The sequence below is a fragment of the Olea europaea genome, chromosome 4 (assembly GCF_002742605.1).
Source record: "Olea europaea var. sylvestris chromosome 4, O_europaea_v1, whole genome shotgun sequence".
Taxonomy (NCBI): Eukaryota; Viridiplantae; Streptophyta; class Magnoliopsida; order Lamiales; family Oleaceae; genus Olea; species Olea europaea.
Window position 1 is genome coordinate 15,742,404 of NC_036240.1, and position 25,497 is coordinate 15,767,900.

Consider the following 25,497-nt stretch of genomic DNA (forward strand, 5'->3'; position numbering starts at 1 on the left):
TAATTATCCTAAAAGAAACTTTCAAATGGACCTTCCCCATGAAATAAAATAAAAAATTGAAAATGAAAATAAAGTTCAATGGACTTTATTACAATGCTAGAATGCAGTCCACTTTTTCCATCCTAGAGGGTATTTTAGTCATTGTGATGAGAAAAAGGTTGCCTAATTTATTTCCTATTTTTCTTTTTTTACTTTGTTAGGAGTTTCTCGACTTCTTAGTTCTTATCCTAGAGCAAAATATTTGTCCTACTAATAATAATGATTTATTTATATTTCGCCAAATATGATTTATTGTCACTAGCTTTTGATTTAGGTCAAGAATCGACCTTTATTAAGATTATTAACATCATATTAATTTCAATAATTTTTTATCGAAGTTGTGTAAATATACTAAGATTATCATAATCTTAGCATCAAGATTTCAATAATTTTACGTTGAGGTTACGTAAACATACTGAGTTTAACATAATAAATTGTCACGATATAATGGAAATATTTTACGGTTTTGATAATTTTATATATTCTATTTAATTGACTATTATTCTCGTTGTATTTTTAATTCGACTATTGTGTTTATCTGACCATGCATACGTAGATTTCATACTTGTACATTGCTTTTCTTTTAAATTCAGGAGGTTGACATCAAAAGTTAGGAGAGAAATGAACAAAAGTCACTCCGTATAAAACAATTAGTAAATATGGAATTTCGTCAAGCGGTGGGAAGTTATTACTAATTTAATATTATCATAAATGCCTTCACCAAATAATTCAAAAAAAGTAAATTCCATGAATGCCCTTCCTACCATACCCATCCCGTCCAAGTTCCACCGCCTCTACAGTGGGCTAATTTTGCTCATGCCTCCACGAACCACCCTATTCCACCTTCTCATGGGCCCCTTTGCCACTCCCACTCGTACCCAACCAACCCACCCCACCCCACAGAGTGTGCGAGAGAGACCTTTATCACAAGACAGGGGGTTTCTCTCAAGAAAAGAATCCCAAACACCCGAAAACCAAAAAAGACTCTTCTCCTTCACTCTGTCATAACCTACATTCCCCCTCTAAAATGCTATAATATTCTGGTTCTTATGCGCCTAGAAATGTGTCGTTTTCAGTGATAAATTACGCTCTTTTATGTGTGCAAATGGAGTTTGAGTGATCTTTCATTCTGCCCTTTCTTTTCTTGATCGTGAAGGTACTGTCAAACCGTGTCTCTTGTGTGAAATTTGAAGAGAAGGAGAGTTTTTGAGGGTTTTGTTTTGGGATGGATACTAAAGGGAGGTTGGTGGCTGGTTCCCATAATAGGAACGAATTTGTTCTCATCAATGCGGATGAGATTGGAAGGGTAAGGCCTTAATAATGCTCTTGTTCGTTTTCTATTTTTGCTTTTAACTCTTTTTAAGGTTGCAATTTGCAACTACATTTATTGTTCAAGTAAGTCCATTTTGGGTTTCAGGAGGTGCTCTTTTGCTAATTTTCAATTAAGAAGTGTTGTTCCTGGGTGAAGTACTGAATTTTCTTTTTAATTTTCTACTAATTCCTTGGTGCTATTTTGGAAATGGAAGCTCAATTTTCTAGATCTTTTCAGGGAGTCTTGTACTACTGCCTTATTTTTTGTTTTGGGATTTTTGCAAGCCATTGGGGAAATCATTTTCTTCATCTTTTTGCTTTTTTCCTTGTATTTTGCCTTTTTTGTCCAAACTTAATGCAAAATCTGGGGTTAATTAAAATGAATTTCTTTTAGCCCTGTTTCAACTTTCTAGATTAAAAGCCAGTCGAACTTCTCCTTGTATCTTTTAACTTTGTTTTATTACACTCACTTTTAAATAGTTTTGTAAAGTTTGTGAGTGACAATGCATTAATTTTAGTTGTATGAATTCTTGGAATTGTCTGATGTGATGCTAAATCATCTATGGTTGAATTATGCTTTGATGGCAGGTGACTTCTGTGAGAGAGTTAAGTGGACAGATTTGTCAGATTTGTGGAGACGACATAGAAATTACAGTTGATGGGGAGCCTTTTGTTGCCTGTAATGAATGTGCATTCCCTGTTTGTAGAGCTTGCTATGAGTATGAAAGGACAGAGGGAAATCAAGTTTGTCCTCAATGCAAAACTAGATACAAGCGCATAAAAGGTACTTGACACTTCTTGTCATATACTTAACTTCATCGTTTGTTTGGTTATAGTTCAATTAGAATGCCACTTAATTTTCAGGGAGTCCCAGAGTTGATGGCGATGAAGATGAGGATGGATTTGATGATTTGGAAAATGAATTTGATTATAACGGCAACGAAAGAAGAGATCCACAGCAGATTGCAGCTGCAGCTCTCTCGGCTCACCTTAATATTGGCCGAAGTGCTTCTGGAATCACTATTCCTTTGCAGTGGGATTCCTCAGTGGTTGCTTCGGAATTTCCTCTCCTCACTTATGGTCAAGAGGTTGTTGAAGGCTCAATCTTTTCCTTATCTTGTTTGGTGTTTTGTTAGTGCAGTTTGTGAGTTTCAATTTTTTAATGAAAATATAAATTTTATGAAGGACGATACCATTTCTGCAAACAGTCATGCTCTCATAATTCCCCCATTCAATGGGCGTGGAAATCGAATCCATCCTGTGTCATTCTCTGATTCTTCTATGCCTAGTAAGTTTATTTGGATATATTGAGTAATTCTTTGACTATTTACCAACTCAGAAAGTTAATGCATGCATGATAATGGCAGTCCCGCCCCGTTCAATGGATCCAAAGAAAGACTTGGCTGTCTATGGATATGGTACTGTTGCATGGAAGGAAAAAATGGAGGAATGGAAGAAAAAACAAAACGAAAAACTTCAAGTGGTTAAGCATCAAGTATATAAAGATGGTTGCATCAATGATGGAGATGATTTGGATGATCCTGAGCTACCCAAGTAGGGCCATCTTACCTGTTTATTGTTGTGTTTTTATGTAGACTTTTGTTCTATTATTTATAAGTGATTTGACTCTCACATTTTTAACCACTACGTTCTATATGTAGCTTTCATGAACGATAATATTATCCTGAATTGTAGGCTAACCTATATCTGCTATATTCCTTGAATAACATGGAAGAATTCCATTGAATAACTTCAATTAGATAATACAATACATAATATCTCCTGATGAAATGAATTTATGTTATGTTATTCAGCTACCATGCGGCTGCCATTATCTAAAAATTCTTTGAAATTTCTATTCCTCTTTTTGTATCAATATCTCCTTTACTAGAGGATTAGTCATTCACCAATGATATAGATTTATTCATCATATCTATTGAAATCCTGAATATAGAATTTAATTGCAGAAAAGCTGTGTCATTTCTAAAGCCATATATTTGCCTAGATTATTAGGAAAAATGAGCAATCAGCATTAAGTTGGCTTATGTTCCATTTGATGAATCCTGTGGATGCATGGAGTGGAATTGAGATAAATTTGTATTTTGTCCGTTTGGGCCTTGTGTAGAGCAAGAAACCTTTCTCTTAATCCATTAAATAGATTCTAGATGAGGTTCATAGATGACAAGCCTTTCATATAATTTTATTCGTTAACCATTATTTACGAGGACTAACCATTCCTATTATTTCCCACTGTCACATCTACTTTTATGTTTTTATTTACAGTAGGAGGCTTGAGTATGTATGAGTATATACTTGGGATTGTTTCCTGCAGTTCTGGTGGGTTAAGAGAGAAATATGGAGCTAGGTTGCCTTAGGCATATGTAGTGAAACGTCAATGATGTTTTCATGCCGTGCATGGGAACTTTGAACCGCACTCTCTTTTATTTAGATAATCAATTCTAGAAAAAGTCTTTATTTAGATTCTCAACTTCTTATGAATTATTTGATTTATTGAATTACCTTCTTTTCCCTTTTTTACAGGATGGATGAAGGCAGACAACCCCTTTCAAGAAAGTTACCGATTTCTTCAAGCAAGATAAACCCTTACAGATTAATCATTCTACTAAGAGTTGTGATTCTAGGGTTGTTCTTTCACTACAGAATTCGCCACCCTGTCAATGATGCATATGGGTTGTGGCTTACTTCAATTATATGTGAGATATGGTTTGCCGTATCATGGATATTTGATCAATTTCCAAAGTGGTTTCCAGTTGAGCGAGAGACATACCTAGATAGACTCTCACTAAGGTATATCCTTTTTTCTCTCTTTCCTACCCCGCATTTGCTTCTATTTATCGTGGCCATCTGTTTCTAGTGTTATACATTCAACCTTAATCCCTGATTCGGAGAGCAGCAATGAAGCAAAAACAAATTAGAAAACAAACAAAGAACAAAAATATTAAGGTGGTTCAGCTTCAATGTGAGAGCTACATCCTCTCATCACTGCATTAACAATTTTACATTGGAGATCTTACACTTTTCAGTCCTTCCCCATGCCCAGAGAAAAACTGCCCCCTCAGATTCCTTTATATAATGCTGGAAGCTTAGTTGGTCCGCTGTCAAGGGGACGAGTCAACAATATAACTAGGCTCTACGCTATCCAATATCAGATTTTCTTCCTTGTTTTGTATCTTAGTTACCTCAAATTCAACTTTTCTACCAGGTATGAAAAAGAAGGGAAGCCCTCTGAACTTGCTGCTGTAGACATATTCGTAAGTACAGTAGATCCCTTGAAAGAACCTCCTCTTATTACTGCAAACACAGTTCTCTCCATCCTTGCTGTGGATTATCCGGTCGACAAGGTTGCATGTTATGTCTCTGACGATGGTGCTGCCGTGCTAACGTTTGAAGCCCTTTCTGAGACATCCGAGTTCGCCAGGAAATGGGTTCCCTTTTGCAAGAAATTTAACCTAGAGCCTCGGGCTCCAGAATGGTACTTTGCTCAAAATGTTGACTATTTAAGAAACAAGGTCGATCCAATGTTTGTGAGGGAACGCCGTGCAATGAAGGTATCTCACTTCTTTGATCTATTTCAAAATTTTGTATTATTTTCTTTTAATTTTTCTTTAGTTTGTGTGATATGCAAATTGCTCGAATTTGTAGTGTCTTTAAAAAAGAAAGGTTAATTTACATATTGATCTGATTCATATTGTTGCATTCAGTCTCTTCACTAAAGTGCTCACAAAACCTCACGACTCATCCTCAGAGTAAGGTCGGCTTTCAGTTTTAAGTTAATCAACAGAAATTCACATGTAATAATTGTTTGGGTGCAGAGGGAATATGAAGAGTTCAAAGTTCGAATAAATGGATTGGTTGCCATGGCACAGAAGGTTCCCGAGGAGGGCTGGACAATGCAGGATGGAACTCCATGGCCCGGAAACAATGTCAGGGATCATCCTGGAATGATCCAGGTATAAGAGCATTTCTTTGAGGATAAAACAGGAAAAAAAAAAGAAACATTATGTTTCCAAAAAAAAAAAAAGTGATACTCAATTTTATGTTCGCAACAGGTGTTCTTGGGACATAATGGCGTTCATGATGTTGAAGGAAATGAGTTACCTCGTCTCGTTTATGTTTCTCGGGAGAAGAGGCCTGGATTTGAGCATCACAAAAAAGCTGGTGCCATGAATGCTTTGGTAACTTTCTAACCTTGACCTCCCACCTTTCTGCTCGCACTAATCATTTTTCTTTTGTGTGATAAGTATGTGATGCATTTGGTTGTCTGATTCATTTTTTTGTAACGACTGTAATTCTAGGTGCGGGTGTCGGCAGTAATCTCGAATGCTCCTTACCTACTTAATGTTGACTGTGATCACTATATAAATAACAGCAAGGCTCTCAGGGAAGCTATGTGTTTCATGATGGACCCTCAAGCTGGAAAGAAAATATGTTATGTGCAATTTCCTCAAAGATTTGATGGAATCGATAGACATGATAGATACTCGAACCGCAATGTTGTCTTTTTTGATGTAAGTTTTTGCAGTGTTCATATACAAAATTACTAATATGGTTTATACACTTGTATATTTAAAAGGCTCGTTTATCTTAATTGAACCAGATAAATATGAAAGGGCTTGACGGGATCCAAGGCCCAATTTATGTTGGAACTGGGTGCGTCTTCAGGAGGCAAGCGCTTTATGGATATGATGCCCCAAAGAAGACCAAACCCCCTGGAAAAACATGCAATTGTTGGCCAAAATGGTGTTGCTGCTGTTTTAGATCGAGAAAGAAGAATAGCAAAGGGAAATCAAAGGATATAAGGAAGACAATGAAGGGGAGGGAAACTTCATTGCAAATTTACACGCTTGAAAATATTGATGAAGGGATTGAAGGTAGTAACAAAATGGATAACGAAGGGTTACTGACATTAATTTTAGATCTCTGTCAAATTTACTTCTGGGGGCTTTTCTTCCTAACCATAAAGTTTGTGCCATATGATTTGTAGCGATGACATTTTCTGCAGGAATTGATAGCGAAAAATCATCCCTAATGCCCCAAATAAAATTTGAGAAGAAATTTGGACAATCGTCTGTTTTCATTGCTTCAACACTACTAGAAGATGGTGGTGTTCCTCCAGGGACAACATCTGCATCACTCTTGAAAGAAGCTATTCACGTCATTAGTTGTGGTTATGAAGATAAAACAGAATGGGGAAAAGAGGTATGGAATAATTACTTAAAAAGTTTCTTTTCTTTGATGTTTTGCTTTAGCAGTTGGGTTTATGCATTGGTTCTAAAATTGCAACTCTATCAGGTTGGATGGATTTATGGATCCGTTACTGAAGATATCTTAACTGGGTTTAAAATGCACTGCCATGGCTGGAGATCAGTGTACTGTATACCCAAAAGGCCTGCATTTAAGGGTTCAGCTCCCATTAATCTTTCAGATCGTTTACACCAGGTCCTTCGATGGGCCCTGGGATCAGTTGAAATATTCTTGAGTAGGCACTGTCCCATTTGGTATGGATATGGGTGTGGCCTAAAACCACTTGAGAGATTTTCGTATATAAATTCAGTCGTTTATCCATTGACATCACTTCCATTGATTGCTTATTGCACCTTGCCAGCAGTTTGTCTCTTGACCGGGAAATTCATCGTCCCTGAGGTGAACCCCTACCAAGACAAACATATAAATTGAGTTTTGCTATCAAATATGTTCACCTTTTGAACTCCTTCTCTTACATGGATCTTTTAGTGAGCATGTTTCTTGGAGGACTCACCTGCTTTTTATAAAGATTGTGAGACACGAGTTTAGTGGGATATTTTGATTGCTATAAAATATATCCAGGAAAATATAAAACATGTTAAGAAGAGAGATAACTGAACAGAAGTGTTTTCTCCAACTATATCAAACTAAAGTTCTTATGAAACATTTGATGTACGAACATAAGGAAATGTTTACATTAGAGGCAGATGGGAAAATCTGGAGGGTGGGGGTGTTAATATATATGCTAATAGAAGATTCGAAAAGTGAAAAAAGAAAAAAAAAATGTTATGCTGTTTATTAAGAATTTTCTTATGCCGTCCTTGAATAACTAATCAAATGGGACAAATTATTAGGTACATATCTGAATCAGAGTCCGAAGTTGAAAATTTGTTGCTAAGGCTTCTACCGTTGACCTTGATAATTTTTTAAACTATCCAAATTAGAGAGAAATGAGAAATTATTAGAGCTTTCCAGCTTTCTTTGCATTTTAGCTTACTCATTTCTTTTACCGTCTGCAGATTAGTAACTATGCCAGTATAGTGTTCATGGCCCTTTTCATTTCAATTGCTGCAACCGGTATTCTCGAGATGCAGTGGGGTGGTGTTGGCATTGATGATTGGTGGAGAAACGAGCAGTTCTGGGTGATAGGTGGTGCCTCGGCGCATCTTTTTGCACTTTTCCAAGGACTTCTCAAGGTTCTGGCAGGTGTCAACACAAACTTCACTGTTACATCCAAAGCAGGCGATGATGGAGAATTTTCCGACCTTTACCTTTTCAAGTGGACATCATTGTTAATCCCTCCCATGACTTTGTTGATCATTAACATTATCGGGATCTTAGTTGGAGTTTCAAATGCCATAAACAACGGGTATGAGTCATGGGGACCTCTGTTTGGTAAGTTATTCTTCTCCCTTTGGGTTATTGTCCATTTATACCCCTTCCTCAAAGGATTTATGGGAAAACAGGACAGACTTCCCACCATCATTGTGGTATGGTCGATTCTTCTCGCTTCTATCTTCTCACTGCTATGGGTACGGATCAACCCATTTCTTTCAAAAGATGGAATTGTATTAGAAGTCTGTGGGTTGGATTGTGATTAGATATAGAAGTTACAATATTGCTGGGTTCGGTTTTTATCTATTGCAATGTTGCTCAGGAACAACAAGAACAGAAACAAATCTTGGGATGAAAAAACTGATACCTGGAAGTGGTCACTGATGAGAATCATAAGTGGACATAACCGTGTTGAAACAAGCTCTGGATGTTTTGTTTGTAGATAAAATGCTTTGATACATTATATTAGTTCTCCAAAGTTTTCTTGAATTCTTTGGATAAATTTTGTATTCTGGAAGTGAAGAAACTCATGAAAAACTGTAATCCCAAAGTTCATCTAGTTAGTTTTTATTATTCTCTTCGCAGCATAAGAATTTTCTTATATTTTGAAAAGTGATTTTTTTTATAATGCGTGGTTTTCTCAAAGTTTTCTTTAGGCTGTATATGGGATTTTTAGAGTTTATATTCTTGATATTGAGTGCATTAAAAGTTCAGATATCTGCCATTGTTAGTGGGAAAAAGATAAAAACGAAATTAAAGTACTGATGCTTCAATATTTCTTAGCATTATGCACAAAATATGTCAAACTGCTCTAGGCACTTTGTCGTGCAGTTAAAATAAGAAAATAGGGACACAAAGGCTTGATGTTCCATAAATAAAAATGGTTCTTGCAAAAAAAAAAAAAAAAATGCTTGCTTGAAACTGGAGCAGTGGCCTCGTTTGCTGTCACTTTATTATTTTTTTTTTTTCCTTTTCTATTTGTGATAGTGTAGAATACAAACAAGAACAGGATCATGTAAACTGTCAAAACATGTAATTTGTTGACCTCGAAAATAGCTTGAACCTCCACGAAAGCTACTAATTAATTTAAGATTCTTGTAGAAGGTCTTACAAAATAAAAGCACGAGTGAGACTGCTTTGCCTTTGCCTTCCAGCAAGCTACAGAAGAAGATACTCTAAAATCGATTTCCAATGGAATTAAAAAACATTGATGGTGCAATCGTATCCATAGAATACTAAATCACTGACTGAAGGGATAAATTATGCGTTTAAATGTAGTTCTTGAACAAGTCCTCTCATGTGCAAATCAGACTCATTTTCTTGTCGAAGGACTCAAGCCAGCACATTTTTCTTGAAACCCGGGATTTTCCTTGCTCTTGCTCTGATACGTTGAATCATTTTATTATTTAGCCCCTGTTTGATGGTCATTATTTGGCTAAAACAATGTTTTAAATAGTGATTTTTAGGAGAATGGATGGTTAAGAAGTCGGGAAAAATGTTGGGTTTACGTGTAAAATATTTTACTGTATAAGTGTGGCTGAAAATAAGTATAAATTTTAAAATAATAGTCGTCAATTTTAAAATAATAGTTGTCAAACATGGGCTTAGTTTAAGCAGTTATAAAAAGAGCACATTTATTTATTTATTAAATTTAATCTTCAACATATAAAGCACGAATTGAAACTCATACACCACGTATTTCAGTTTTGAGAAGAGCATCTCTAATAGAATGCAACTCATTAACAGCATCAGAAATGTTCATTCTTTCTCTCGGTGAGGTGAATGAACAACTTACTCCAACTCTAAAAACAGAAATCAGACACTTTTCGATTTTGCTATTTCCCATGAAAGCATGACTTTCATGGCTTCTCATGCTTTCAATGGTATCCACTTGTCTGCTGTGAAAAAGCACAGAATCTGCAATTTCTTCAACTCTGTCAGGCAAAGAATCTTGAACAAAATTATGCAGATTGAAACCATCTTTGAACATTTCATTAGTAGGCCTTTTTCCAGTGAACATTTCTAACAGGAGAATGCCAAAGCTGTACATATCACCATATGTCGACAGTTCACTTCTCATCCCACATTCTGCAATGAACCAGAAGAAAATGTTTCAAGCATTCAGATTCCCAACACACACAAAAATAAATCAAAATCCGAAAAATTGAGAAGAATGTAACACATAAAAAACTCAATGTAGTGGAAAAGTACCAGGAGCAGTGTATCCAATAGTTCCTCTAACAAGACTAGAGCTTGTTTGATGTATTGAAGAGCTTTGAGTATCTGCGGAAAGAAATCTTGCCAACCCGAAGTCACCTACATGGGCAACTAGTTCATCGTCTAGTAGAACATTGCTTGGCTTTAGGTCACAGTGAATTATTGGAATTTCACAGTGTACATGAAGATAAGCAACTGCACAAGCAATGTCAATGGCTATGTTAAGTCTCTGATGAAGGTTTAGGTTTTTAATCTCTACAAGAGTAGAATCTTTCGAATGCAACCAGTCCTCAAGACTCCCATTAGCCATGAATTCGTATACCAATGCCTTGAAGTCATTACCTTGAAGATCAACACCCTAGCATGCTGTAAGTACCTTAACAAGATTCCGATGCCTAATATTTCTCAAGGCTTCACATTCGGCTATGAAACTTTTCAAAGCTCCACGAGTCGAGAGATTCAGCACTTTTACAGCGACTGATGTTCCTTCTTGACCAATAGTTCCTTTATATACCGATCCATAACTTCCAGCTCCTAGTAAATTTCCTGCTGAGAATCCATTTGTAGCTTGGAAGAGAGTGTGATAGGATAAATTCCACAGCAAATTATGAAGTGAATCGGAAGAGACAGGCACTCTTTTAGATCTTCGTAAAAATTTCAGGACGAGAAAAACTAGAATCACACTTATAACACTGAGTAGGACGGCTGCCATAGATATTACAATCTTAAACCTGAAACTCAACCTCTTCTTCTTCGAATATTCTGCTTTGCATTTGGGAAGTTTAAGGTCAGGTATACCCCCACAAAGTTTTGAGTTTCCGACTACTGAAAATACAGTTGCATTCTTGAATACGCCTCCTTCTGGTACTGTACCATCAAAATCATTGAAAGATAGGTTCAGGGCTCGAAAGTTGAACATTTCGAAATATTTTGGTATCTGGCCATCAAAATTGTTATGCGAAAGATCTAAAATCTGAAGTCCCCTCAGAGAACTGAAAGTTGAAGGAATATTCCCACGAAATGAATTTCCTTTCATAGTTAGGAACTCCAAACTGCGGCAGCTACCAAGAGTATTCGGAACTTCACCAAAGAAGTTATTCCTCGAAACATTAAAATACTCGAGATTTTTAAGGTTTCCAATTTCCGCAGGAAGGGAACCATTCAGTTGGTTTTGAGAAAGATCCAACGTTCTTAAGGGAAAAATGCTGAAAACTTCTCTAGCAATAGGACCAGACAGGTTATTGTAAGAAAGGTTCAGTTCCAATAGGTTTTTGAAGTTTCCCAAAGTTGATGGTATTTCACTGCTAAGATTGTTTTCAGACAGATGAAGATAGACTATAAGACTCAAATTTCCTATAGACTTAGGAATTTTGCTCGAAAATCTGTTCTGGGAAAAGTCTAAAAATTGTAACTTCTGAAGTTTCCAATTTCAGAAGGGATGGTACCTATGAATTTGTTGTCATTCACTTGAAAATCTTGCATGTTGATAAAATTTCCAATCTCAGTAGGGATTCTTCCTGTAATCTGATTGCTTTTTAGGTACAACCTAGTAAGCGTATTCGAAAGGTTTTTAAATGATTCGGGCAATTTGCCTCCAAAATTATTATCGTGCAACGCTAAACTTGCTAAATTCGTTGCGTTAATCAAGGTCGAGATGAAACTTAATTCATCTGATTCTCCTTTTCCAAGAGGATTCCCTGAGAGGACTAAAACACCAAGCTTATTCAACTTTTGGAAACTAGGCACTTTCCCAGACAGATGATTGTATCCTAGATGAAGATATCTAAGGTTCGACGCATTGGACAAAGAAACAGGAATTAATCCAGTGAACTGGTTTACTCCAACACTGAAAAATTCAAGAACGGGAAGAGTAGTAACTAAATCTGACGGAAGAGTACCTTGAATTTGATTAACAGCCAGGTCAAAAATCGAAACGTAAGAGAGATTGAAGATTGAAGAAGGTATAATACCATTCAACCTGTTTTCACCAAATGCTAAAAGTTCCAACCTTGTCAATAGGCCTAATGCTTCCGGGATTCCCCCTATGAGATTGTTCGAGCCTCCATATAATCGCGTGAGGGATGACAGATTTCCAAAAGTAGCCGGGATTTCACCGGTAATGTTGTTCTTACTAATGGAGAACAATTCCAGTTTCGACAGGGAACCAAAAGAAGAAGGAAGCATTCCAACTAGTTTGTTGTAAGAAGCTCGAAGCGAAACAAGATTACTGCAATTTGATATAGCAGCTGGAATTTCACCCTCAAGTGAATTATTGCTGACAGACAAATGTTCAAGTCTATGCAGCCTGCCAATCTCGGAGGGAATTTTTCCTGTGAAACTGTTATTATCCAGGTAAAGAAACCTTAAAAAGCTCAAGTTTCCAACGTAAGGCGAAACAAAACCTGTCAACTTTTGATTCACAAGGTTAAGTCCAATGACTCTTTGGCGTCGATGGCTGCACGTAATGCCATTCCACGTACAGAAGTGGTTTGAGACATTCCACGAGTTCATATACTGTAAGGGATCACTGATCGTGCCTTTGAACGCAATCAACGCCTGGTGATCGCTTTAGTTGCTTGGGTGCATTGCAGAAAGTGTGCAAGAAAAGGCTGAGGAGAAGATTAAGAGGGAAAAGTTGAACAATATTGGATTGGCATGTATATTGAAATTCTTCATTGAATTCTCCTATTCCTTACAGTGTTTTCTTTCCACTATTTTTTCACTTTGGGGCTGATCTGTGATGATAGTTGTTTGTTCTACAGGGGAATGAGATAAAGAATATGTGCATTGGTATAATAATTTGAGGATAGGAGATGCTGAAGACTTTCTAGAAGAGGTTTTTAACATATTGATATTAAGAGAGTCCTGATGTACAAATATCAGTGTCATATAGTTATGAAAATTGTGCAAATGTCAAGTATTTGATTACGAATAATATGAGGTAGGGCATTGAAAATCACTTATTCAGCCATTAAGTGAGAGCAGACGAAGATCCCAAATTCGAGTATCTCTCATGACACCCTTTTATGAAAATTTTGCGTACGCTAAGCATTTTATGTAAAAGAGAATATAAACAAGACAGCATGTATGGGCATTTGGCCCATTTCAAATAGGTTCATTGTTTCGATCTGAAATATGATTCATTTGACATGGATTACATGAGCTCCTAGTGATTTATCGGATAAATTAATAAGTCGAACATTCCGGTCCCAAAAGAGGAACCTCAAGTGGACCTTGGAACCAAGCTTGAAGTTAGAATCGGTCAACAAAACGAGTTCTATTATTTCTGCAATATTATTGATAGGAGACTTGACTTTGTAATTTGTTCCTTTTCGCTTGACTAACCAATTCCGTGTTCACTTCACTTTTTTCTTCCTTTTATGTGAACCTCAAATTTGTCCTCACCAAAAATTCCACACAACCTAATTACTCTAATAACATATTTGACATGCTCCATATATTTGAATAAATAATGCCTTTTATCATCACTAAGTTCATTTTCATATTATATGATTACATCAAAGAATTATTTTTCGATAGTCATATTGTCCTTATATATAAATGTTCGATAGATGATAGAAAATCTTTGGTCACTATTTAGTTACTTTTCGCAACGTAAATGTAACATTCCTAAATTTAAAAAAATAATAATAATAAATTATTATATTATTTTGAAAGTGAGGGATTAAGGTGAAATAATTATAATATATTATATATTGGGGTCAAATAATTGGATTTTGATAAAGTAATGATATGTATATCAATATTAGACTCATTTCGAAGGTCGTATTTAATTAGAAGTCTATGACTCGAGAAAACGTTATTTCTGATAAGGACGCAGTAAGTTATGCCAAATGAAAGAAAACAAGATAAATAGAATTTTATATAGTTTTAATCCAATTCATTTTCTCTCTCTAGAAACGTGTGAGGTGAGTCTTTTAATTTTACTCATTTTTTTAAAGTTTAATATTAACCCATTTTGAATTTAATTGATTGGCTGCCACATATTTATTGGATGGGAATGGTAGTTCTTTTAGATGGAATAAAATAATGATAAAGTACAATCTTTTTATGATACGTGCCACATTGGATTTGACTCTATCAAATCAAAGTTTTGGTTTATTTACTACTCTAACTTACACCTATAAATACTAGGCAAGGATCTCATATTTTACCACACCAAAAAAATATTCACACGCGAAAGAGAGAGAAGAAAGAAAGAGAGAGAGAGAAAGAGGAAAGAGTGTGTGAAAACAAAAATTTGTCATACATCAACTATCACTGTCGATCAATAAATCATTCACAGAGTAGAGGAAGGAATTTTGGAACGTGCATTCAAATATTTTTCGTGTACATTTCGATAACAAGGTAAGATACATTTATGTGCAAAGTGTTTTAATTTTCTTTATACTCTTATATACAATTAATATGCATAAATTACTAGTGGACCTTCGGATTCTAGAGAAAGAGGTATGATATTTTTACGGGAATTTAAAAGGACTTGAGATAGATGTGTCGCTCGGTCACTGATATACTCCATAAGAGAAGAGCGGTATGAAGTGTATAATTTATTTGTTATGTAATAGTGTATGGAAATTGCAAGTATCTTACTGGGTATTTTAAATACTCACTCTTACATTAATTTTACAGGTTAGTTCGGGTTGATTGGAACAGTGGCGAATTGGTGATGCGAGCTGCCAAGTGGATAAAGAATAGAGAAAAAGAAATAAGTTTGCCTTTTTTTTTTTAAAATTTATCAGTTAGTTTAATTTATTCAGAATGTGTTATTTGAATTTGCTAAGAGTTTATATTTATGTTTAGATACGATTTTTATGTTTTCAAATTTAGATTTATAAATATTGCAGTTATTGTTTACTAAAAAATTCTATTTTTATATTTCCGTATTTAACTTAAGGAAAAGTGAGTTTTTGGTAACGTTCCAGTGTTTATAGAAAAATTGGGACGTTACATCCTATGCATTTAAAGCCAATGATAAGAGGTTTCGAAAGTGCTCACGTAGTCAGTCATGTGGCACTTTTCACCGTATTGATCCAGTCACCAACTTCAGAAGAAATATAAATTATACGACATAAAGGGATTTGCGTTAGCCAAATTCAGCTCAGATGTTACACCGTCTAACTTAGTCATTATAGACGTCTAAAGTGTGATTAGAAATAGCCATTTTGAGCAAGCAACAAGAAATATAGGTTTCATCAAGCTCGAGATAGCCCTTTTAACCTATCTTGACATATTAAATAAAAAATTATATATGGTATCGTAAATTGTTGAGCCACAGGTATTGGACGATTCGTACACCCATAGCTAAGGACTCACCATATCCAAAATTCAACTTAAGACAAAGTCATTTTTTTATTATTACAATAACTCTCTCTCAAATTATGATAGAAGATAAGTCGCTCTAGTAGAAATAGCTTGACAACTTGATCTCCATAAAAGGCTATCCGATAAGCTAAAATAGTCCGTGTCTTAATTGTAAGAATTATGCCTTAAGTCCAATCGAGTTTGGATGTAAACAATTTTAATATGATTAATGCATTTTATATATGATAGACATATTATTTAATTGAATTATTATTTTGATAAATTAAATTAGTAGAGCTTATAGATTCAAGTCTTGGTAACTTGTTCGACACAACAAGCAGTGATTGTGAAATACAAATTATAAATAATTAAATCTTAAATTATATGTGATCGTAAGTAATAATAAGATACGGATATCATTATTATGGATAGACCGGCATATGTGAAATTCGTACTTATAAAAGGAGTAGTGATCTCATAAGCTAAAATGTGGTGATAATTAAATGGATAGACTTGTATGCGTTCATGACAATCGATAAAGTTAATGTATTTAACTTTTTTTTTCAAGACAAATTAATTTTATCCTAACCACGATTCGAATCTATTCCTAGCCCAAATTTGAATGGTTAGAATGCATTTAAGTTTAGATTATTTATATGACTGCACATGTGATAAGTGTTATTTCTAACATCTATTATACATATGTTAATTTTGTTGCATTATAAGCTTATTGTGAGTCACACAACACTGCAACAAACAACTAATTATTTAATTGGTGACAAAACAATTGAACAATGCAATGGGTATGCAAAAATTAATCAATAAACGCAAGAAATACTAAACTACTAGCCTTGAATTAGAAATAAATAACAAATAGGGTTCATCTTATCCAATACAAAAAGGGATTTAGCATAACATGATCTTAAATAAATTACAAGAAGAATAATGGAAAAATATCACTCGTATTGTGAAAGAATACAAAGGATGTCGTCTTCAAGTCCAAAGTTGAATTCTTCAATTTCTTGATGTAATTGAAATTCGATTCTCGCTATGACTTGATCTTCTCTTTCAAAATATAGTAATTGGTTCATTTTTCTTGATGAATTTGATGATACTATTGTGTATGAAAAGGAAAGAGAGGTTTTTTTTCCCCAAACGTATAACCCTTGTTCCCTATTTATAAAAGCCAAGAAATAGGTGAAAATCGCGTCCAATTTGAGTTTCAAAAGAGTTTGAATCGCGAAAGAAAACTGCTAATTCAACTACGAAAAAAGCCTGAGCGCACAAGCATACCCATCGCGCATGTGCTTTTGGGTCAAATTTTTAGTGTCTTGCCTGTGTACTAGAATCGTCCCCTGTGGGAGTTGGTTTGTGCGGTGGCGTCCCTAAACAATTTTTGGTATTTTGGTTATAACTTTCTTTTTCAAAATCAGATTGAGATGATTCAAATTGCGTTGAAAATCTGACTCAAAGGGATACAATTCTTCTAGAAGAACAATATTTTCAATTTGAATGTTTGCCATCCAAAAAGTGGATCTCAAACTGAAGCTAAAAATCCGGAGCATAACTTATTCGGTTTAAATTGATTTGTGAAAATACTTCAACAATATTTTACTCCTTTGACTTAAAATTGCATCCAATTGATCATATGTAATCTTCAATCACCATTTTATGGTCTGAACCAACTATTGAATGTTTACACTTTGGTCCCCAAAATTTTAAATTTCTTTCATTTTTGCCCCTTTTTTGTTCATTTCTTCCAATTCCACCACTTTGCATTGAGTTCAACCAAACAAACATAATTAACACATAATTAAGTTATAACTCACTCAAATCACTAACAAATACTCCAATTTGTTAACCTAGATAAGTGTGCAAAATACACTTAGCAAACGAAATTGTTTTATTAATTTATAATTTTTTATTTCTTCTATTTTACTATGCTGTCAGGGTGTCTTTTCATTTTCAATGGGAGACATTTTACTAAATTGGCATAGCTCCTTTACATTAGGCAGAAACCTCGCATGATTATTTTGGTTATGAAAGAGACTCTAGAATGGATGAAAAAGCGGAACTTCTTGGGAGGTAGCATCCCTCCATGGATCCTAGATTGTGTAGTTATTGTTTTCACCTGAATGAGGACGAGAACTAGAAATTTTCTAGGAAAAAAAATCGTCGACGAACGTTTTAGACTCAACTAAAATTTATGTAATAACTTTCCCAAATTCTCAACGTTATTATTCGCAATTTTCTTTTGTTGGTGTAATTCAACTATTACACGTGAGATTATACATTTATTAGATGTTTTGTTGGTGTTTTTGGCTTCCACAGGTGATCTTTGGGCCATGAATGCTCATGGGACTACAATTTTTGGATGCAGATATTCCCTAAAATGATTGTTCATTTTCTTTAGTATTGCTGTAATATAATAATGATAAATTGCAGCCATAGTCAGCAACCTTTGAATTCTATGACACTTTTAGTCCCAATGCTTTTAGTCTATTCAGCTTTTCATTTTTTGGCGGGTGATTTTAATCTCAGGCTTCCAAAGAAATCTTAATTGGCTCACTACTATTTAATTTGTTCAAATCCGGTAACTGAATTCAATTTAGTGTCAGTTGTATCTTAAACTTTCACATTAAGAGTCATAATAGTTACATGGCATGTCAAACTTACCAATGCATCAAGTTATAAGTGTTATAATAATAATTAAAAAACAAGCATTTTAATCTTTGATTTAGTAACATTGATATAAACTTCATTCTAGTGTCTTCGTTTCTAACGAATGGCTTTCATCCAACATCAAACTACATGTTATATTCACTCGAGAAGACAAAATTCCTCACAACTTAAACTAAATTTATAGAAATACAAATAGAGAAAGAACGAAATGAAAAAAATAAAAATAAAAGAAAAGCAAAAATACTTCTAAAGGGATTCAAGATTATTAGTTTTTATAATATCTGTTGACTTCGATTTTCAAACAGGCGATGTGACCAATAGATCCTAGCTCCATTCACATCCACACGTATGCTTCCTTCATACTCAAACAAATCGTTAGAAGCACGTGACATTCTTAGGAGGTGGGATGGCGATCGTATTCCAACGATCAAGTTATTCAACTTGTACATATATATTTGGATGTAAGATGTGTGGAAGACATGAGGCGCGATAATGTTCGGCCACTAGGGGTTTTCAAGAGAGTAAAATGGGGGTGGAATATTACTATAGAATGTGTAAAATTACATCATCTTCAAATGACACTAAGTGTGAGCTTTTATTGTAGAAGATGAGAATGGTTATCATTCGATGGAAAGACAAGTTGCATCATCTTGATGGTCAATACTTCTTTTCTTAGATGTCATTCCATCAATCCTATGTTCAGAAGCATTTAATGTTTCTAAAAAAATAGTCACCTTAAAAGCTAGGTTTGACTTTTGAAAAGTTGATTGACATGTTAATTATGAGACGTATTACATAGATGTCACATCAATTAATCAAAAAAATATTTTGTATAAAAGATTTCTTGAAATAAGTGAAGTAGGGTTTTCTCTACAGCAATTTATAGCATCTTGTTTAGACTACGAGGTTCGACTTCTACATGGCACCCCGACTGAGATGATGCTTCAGTTCGACTATCTCAATACATAGAATCGGCTACCAAACAAAATAATAATGTGGAGTGCGGACCTGATTAAGCTTGCTAGCTAACTGTCACGTGACCTATGCTAGAGCCTTATTAGAAGAGACGTAAAAATATCTCATATTTTTGTGATTTTTATGCCTTGACTTGATCGGATGGAAGAAATAATCGATGTTAGACACTTGATAGCAAAATTGGTTTTCATTTAGTTCATAGGAATACGGGCTGTACTGACCAAAACTTGATATATAAACTATGAGTGTTTCAGTGGAATAATGCTTGGTCCAGTCGGTTTCATTTGAAATAACGTTCACGTTTAAACATGTCCTACATATAAAAAGCACTTGGTCAATTATTAACCCGAAAAAAAAATTAAATTAAAATTAAATCAGACATCGAAATTGGCGCCCCATTAACCTGTCTATTTCTTTTCTCTACAACTCATACACATCCACACATACATTTTCTTCAAAATTTTCAATGCAGATTTAAAATGTAGAAAAAAGGGTACTGGTAATTATTTGATTGCAAAAAATGTCATTGCGCAGGCAAATATTGCTCAAGGTCATCGTTGTGGGCGACAGTGGGTAAAAAATCCTTGTGTTTCTAAAGTTTTCTATTAATTATTCTTCTGTTGACATTGGAAATTCACAATCTCCGATATTACGGATTGTTTTAAAGATATATGGGTTAACTAATGTTTTCAGGGTGGGCAAAACTTCACTGATGAACCAGCAGTAATTTCATATTGATCAGTCTGATTTATTCATTTAATTTACGTTTATAGCTAATAATAATTATCAATAGGGGTGCGTAGTGTGTGTTTTCTGGGAATTATGTTGATGTACTACATGGGGCTCTTTAATTTATGATTTAGATATGTACATAAGAAATTCAGTACTATGTTATATAACCTGTCTTTGCATTTGATAAAGGGAGAGTTAGTCTGCCTGTGGACATTTTTGTTTCATTTGGTATAACTTTTACATTTACCCTTGCTTCTTGTAGAAGAGTTTTTGGAGAAAGTTACCTTAATTTTGTTTGAAAATTAATATCTAAAAGTACTTTCCACTCCGTAACTTCTTTTAGATGAAGCTGCATTGAACCAATTTCCTTTAAAAACTCTTCTAACTATCAAAAATCTTTAACAAAATTAATCAAATGAGTTCAAAAGCAACTTTTGGATCTCGAAAGCTCACATTAACTTTTTAAAAGTTATATCAAATGGGCCATTAGCAACTTTGCCCAAAAAATAAAGTGATACACAAGCAACCATTCACCTTCAAAATCCTTCCATATTGTGTTATAAATTCAAATAATAATTGAATAGTAGGTTACAAAACTTTTTTAAATTCTAATAATGATTGAAGGATGAATTGGGTATTACATAAAATTAATGAGGATATTATTGTCTTTCATAAGTTCTCAATTGCCACCATTTAAATATTGTTGATTCATGTGATAAGGATTCTGTGGGCAAAATATATGGAATTTTAGTCTCAATTCCCTACACATTTATGCCCCACCATAAGTTTTTTGGCAAAGAATTAGAAAAGTCCAAAAAACTCATTGCAACAGCACACAAGAAAACTCAAACCACTGGACAAAGCCTCTGGTTTTGATTTCACTTGCTGCGGTATAGTTATATATCTATGCTTCTCCCCCAGAAAGGTAATCAACAAAATAGAAAAATTTCTCAAGTCTCTTTTACAACTCAACATCTTATATTCTACAAGCAAATTATTGAACATAATGAGTTCAACAGGCAGAGCATGGATTGCAGCAGCCAGTGTGGGAGCTGTGGAGGCATTGAAAGATCAGGGTTTTTGTAGATGGAATTACACATTCAGATTAATCCAACAGCACGCTAAGAACAATATTAGATCCTACTCTCAGGCCAAGAAACTCTCTCCCCAATCATCTTCTATTCTTTCGAATAAGTTGAAAGAAGAAAAAATGAGGCAATCTGAAGAATCACTCAGAAAAGTCATGTATTTGAGCATTTGGGGGCCCAACTGAGAGAGTTGCTGACAGTATTTGTAAATAGAGAAATTAGAAAAATCGCATTATGTTTTGTCGAATTTCACGAGAATTATTCTTGTAATAGCAAGGGAAGAAGAAAATTGAAGAAAAATGAATTTTCCATCTCTTTTCTTTGCCTCTTCATTGATAAAGTGAGAAGGGAAATTTTATTTTTAATTACTTCGCAGCACTCTTCGAAAAGATCTGAAAAAATTACATGCAGTGGAATTCTCCCTAGAATAGGGTACTCAATCTGTAGTAGAATTTTCTCATTGCAAAGTCGAGAGAGTATAGATTTATTTTCAATACACTCCTCACATATGGTTTAGACTTGAAACTAACCAACAAAGATTTTGTCACAAACTGAAAATTTTTGGGACTTTACAATTTTGATAATGAAAGAGACTCTAGAGTGGATGAAAAAGCGTAACTTCTTGGGAGGTAGCATCCCTACATGGATCCTAGCTTGTATAGCAATTGTTTTCCCTTGAATGAGGAAGAGAACTATAAATTTTCTAGAAAAACATCTTTGATGAACGTTCTAGACTCGACTAAACTTTATGTATTAACTTTTCCAAGTTCTCGACGCTTTTATTCATAATTTTCTTCTGTTGGTGTAACTCATCTATTACACGTGAGATTATACATTTATTAGATGATTTTGTTGGTGTTTTTGGCTTCCACCGGTGATCTTTAGGCCATGAATGCTCATGGGACTGCAATTTTTTGATTTGATGCAGATTTTTTTCCCCTAGCTTTTTCATTTTGATTACAAAGTATTCAAACTGAACAATTTTAGTGGATTTGAGTTAAAATGATTGTTCATTTTCTTTCATATTGCTGTAATTATATAGTAATGATAAAGAATAATGATAAATTGCAGCCATAGTCAGCAACCTATGAATTTTATGACACTCTGTCCGAATGCTTTTATTTCTAGGCATTAAGCAATTCAGCTTTTCATTTTTAGGCGGGTTAATTTAATCTCAGGCTTATAGAGAAATCCTAGTCCTTGGGTGAGCCTCATTTTAATGAAAATGCATTTTTCTCTTTTTTCTTTTCAATTATACAGTTTTTAATAAACTAATATTACATGTAAATCAAAAAAAGTTTCTTATTTTTCAACCACATTTTTAGAGATGGCAATTTGAACCGTCAAAATCGAAAATCACAGTTAACCGAATCGAATGGGGCGAAAAAAATCAAACCGATGGTACAATGGGGCGGATATGATTTTGATTTTAATAAATCGGTTCGTGGCGGTGCGGGTATGGTATTTACTCCGTCTAACCGAAACCGAACCGATTATCCGCTAAAAAATAAAAAGAGCAAAAAAAAAAAAAAAACACACACACACAATTGAATTGATTAGTGAGCTTTACACTACTTTTCTATTTAGCAAAAACCAAAATCCCCCCCATTACATCTATCTGACTCAGCCGGCCAATCCACTTACCATTAGCCCATAATAATAGCATTAGTATGACAGTATATAAATGCAAACCCTGCTATCCACAAACTCATGCACGGCTTCTTTTATTGTTAATTTTTTTCTATTGTGCGTAGAATATTCTACTTTTTCATTATACTTTAGAGTTTGTGCAATGTTTAGCGAGAATGAAGCTAATGAAGATGTACATTTTTTTATTTAAATCTTAGTTAAGACCATTCTGAATAGGTAGTATCGTTGTATTCTATACTTACATTTCTTATTTACTTTATAGGAATCAACTTTGTGTGTTAATCTATGCTAGTAAGACTTGTGGAGAAGGATGAATCAAGTAACTTCAATACACAACAATTAAGAATGAAGGAAAAGTTTAGCATTGTTATATTTATAATATTGTTTGTTAAATTTGTATTTTGCAATTGAAAATTGGGATAATGTTTGTATTTTCGTTGGGAATATTGTTTGATAATATTTGCATTTTCGTTTGGAATATTGTGTTTTTGTTTTTATTGATTTTTTTGATAAATTGTTTTATATCAATTTGACGGATGAACCTATAAAAAATAATTTATTTTCATGGTTATTAACCGAATCGAACCGAATCGATTTACGTGGTTATGGTGCGGTTATGGTATGGTCAAAAAATTGGTGGTTCGGTTATGATTTTGGCCGAACCGACCCATAATCGAACCGTTGCCAATCCTACACATTTTCTTCAAAAAATCACTATTCCAAAATACATTCTTAACAAAAAATCGGGCTCAAACAAGGGCTTAATTGTCTCACTAATATTTAATTTGTTCAAATCTAGTAACCAAATTTTAACTTAATGTCAGTTGGATCTTAAACTTTAGTTTTTCTAAATTGATGAAAATTACTTAGTTGACAGTCATATTAAAACAGATCTTTCGCATTAAGAGTCGTAATAGTTACATGGCATGTCAAACTTACCAATGTATCAAGTTATAAGTGTTCTAATAATAATTAAAAAACAAGAGAAATACCACTGGAGGTTTACAAGAGAGTAAAATGGGAGTGCAATATTATTATGTAATGTGTAAAATTACATCATTTTCAAATGACACTAAGTGCAAACTTTTAGAGTAGAAGTTGAAAATGTTTATCATTGGATGGAAAAGCATGTGCCATCATCTTGATGGTCAAGACTTCTTTTCTTAAATGTTATTCCATCAAATCCTATGGTCAAAAGCGTTTAATGTTTCTAAAAAGTAGTTACCTCATAATCTATGTTTGACATTTGAAAAGTTGATTGACGTGTTGATTTTGAGACGCTTGCTATATAGATCAATCAATCAAAAAAGGATATTGTGTAAAAGATTTCTTGAAATAGGTGAAGTAGGATTTTCTCTATAACAAGTTATAGCATGTTGTATAGGCCATGAAGTTCGACCTCAACATGGCACCCCGATTGAGATGATGCGTCAGTTCGACTACCTCAAAATATAGCATTGGCTACCAAACAAGATAGTAATGTGGAGTGTAAATCTGACTAAACTTGCTAGTTGATTGTCACATGATCGATGCTCGGATCCTTATTAGAAGAGGTGAAAAAATATCTAATATTTTTGTTATTTTTATGCCTTGACTTGATTGGATAGAAGAAATATAGTCGATGTTAGACGCTTGATAGCAAAATTGGTTTTGATTTATTTCATAAGAATGTGGGCTGCACCGACCACACCTTGATGACTATGAGTCCGAGGTCGAGTTCTCCAATCCATTTCTAGGAAAAAATTGTCTAACCTGGTTCAGTGGAATACTGCTTGGTCCAGTCGGGTTTCATTTAAGCACTAATCTCTATGTACAAAGTTGAGCTTCACAGGGCTCTTATCGATCTCTCACTGTAGGGGTCGGTCCTACATACAAAAAGAAAAATACTTCGAGGCCCGCAAGTGTGAGGGTCTGGCAGGGTATGTACGTGTAGCCGTGCTCTTCATTTAAACGCGTCCATTATTAACAGAATTTTTTTTTTTTTTTTTTTTTTTTATAGAGGTCAGACATATCGAAATTGGCGTCCTTTTAACCTGTCTATTTCTTTTCTTTACAGCTCATACACATCCACACATACATTTTCTTCAAAATTTTCATTGTAGATTTAAAAAGTAGAAAAAAGGGTACTGATAATTTTGTGATTGCAAAAAATGTTATTGCGCAGGCAAACATTGGTCAAGTCATCGTCATCATCATCGTCCTGGGCGACAGTGGGTAAAAAATCCTTGCGTTTATTAAGTTTTCTATTAATTTTTGTTCCATTGACATTGGTAATTCACAATCTCTAATATTACGGATTGTTTTAAAGATTTATGGGTTAATTAATGCTTCCTGGGAGAGGGCAAAACTTCACTGACGAACCCGTATCGTATTGCAGTAATTTCATATTGATCAGTCTGATTTATTCATTTAATTTACGTTTGTAGCTAATAATAATTATCAATAGGGGTGCTGGGTGTGTGTTTTCTGGGAATTATGTTGATGTACTACATGGGGTTCTTTAATTTATGATTTAGATATGTACATAAGAAATTCAGTCAGCAGTATAAAGCTACCATTGGGGCAGATTTTGTCACCAAGGATCGATGACCGTCTTGTAACTCTTCAAGTAGCTTATCTCGTTTTGGGTGCAAAAATAGTTAGTTAACCTATCTTTGCATTTGCTAAGGGAGAGTTAGTGTTTGCGTATATATATGTACTTTTTGAATTTATTATTTTCAATAGAATTTTTTAGGAACGCAATATGGAAATTCTATATCTAAATATAAATCGACTTAATAAAATATGCCAATTAAAGTTATAAATTACGCAACATACTTAGGGCTCGTTTTGCATAACTTTTACTTTTACTCTTGCTTCTTATAGAAGAGTTTTTGGAGGA

General features: G+C 34.3%; 2 protein-coding genes and 1 pseudogene across 3 annotated transcripts; 2 read left to right on the plus strand and 1 right to left on the minus strand.

Annotated features, from left to right (window-relative positions):
• Positions 1 to 940: 940 nt before the first annotated feature.
• On the plus strand, positions 941 to 8,551 carry LOC111393785 (cellulose synthase A catalytic subunit 2 [UDP-forming]-like). Of its 2 annotated transcripts, none has more exons than XM_023019487.1 (14): positions 941 to 1,345; positions 1,939 to 2,134; positions 2,215 to 2,438; positions 2,536 to 2,638; positions 2,718 to 2,904; positions 3,892 to 4,158; positions 4,574 to 4,919; positions 5,184 to 5,321; positions 5,421 to 5,546; positions 5,667 to 5,879; positions 5,969 to 6,242; positions 6,356 to 6,570; positions 6,664 to 7,014; positions 7,635 to 8,551. In XM_023019487.1, exons 1-14 carry the CDS (start codon positions 1,265 to 1,267, stop codon positions 8,214 to 8,216), a joined length of 3,303 nt encoding a protein of 1,100 aa, XP_022875255.1. In that variant the 5' UTR covers positions 941 to 1,264; the 3' UTR covers positions 8,217 to 8,551. The 2 variants fall into 2 exon arrangements, with proteins under 2 accessions (XP_022875255.1, XP_022875256.1); XM_023019488.1 differs by having other exon boundaries at positions 6,374 to 6,570.
• A 1,013-nt stretch (positions 8,552 to 9,564) lies between these two features.
• On the minus strand, positions 9,565 to 12,678 carry LOC111393089 (annotated as a pseudogene).
• An 8,110-nt stretch (positions 12,679 to 20,788) lies between these two features.
• Positions 20,789 to 21,458, plus strand: LOC111394096. Its single transcript, XM_023019878.1, has one exon. It carries the CDS (start codon positions 20,885 to 20,887, stop codon positions 21,149 to 21,151), a length of 267 nt encoding a protein of 88 aa, XP_022875646.1. The 5' UTR covers positions 20,789 to 20,884; the 3' UTR covers positions 21,152 to 21,458.
• Positions 21,459 to 25,497: the final 4,039 nt, after the last annotated feature.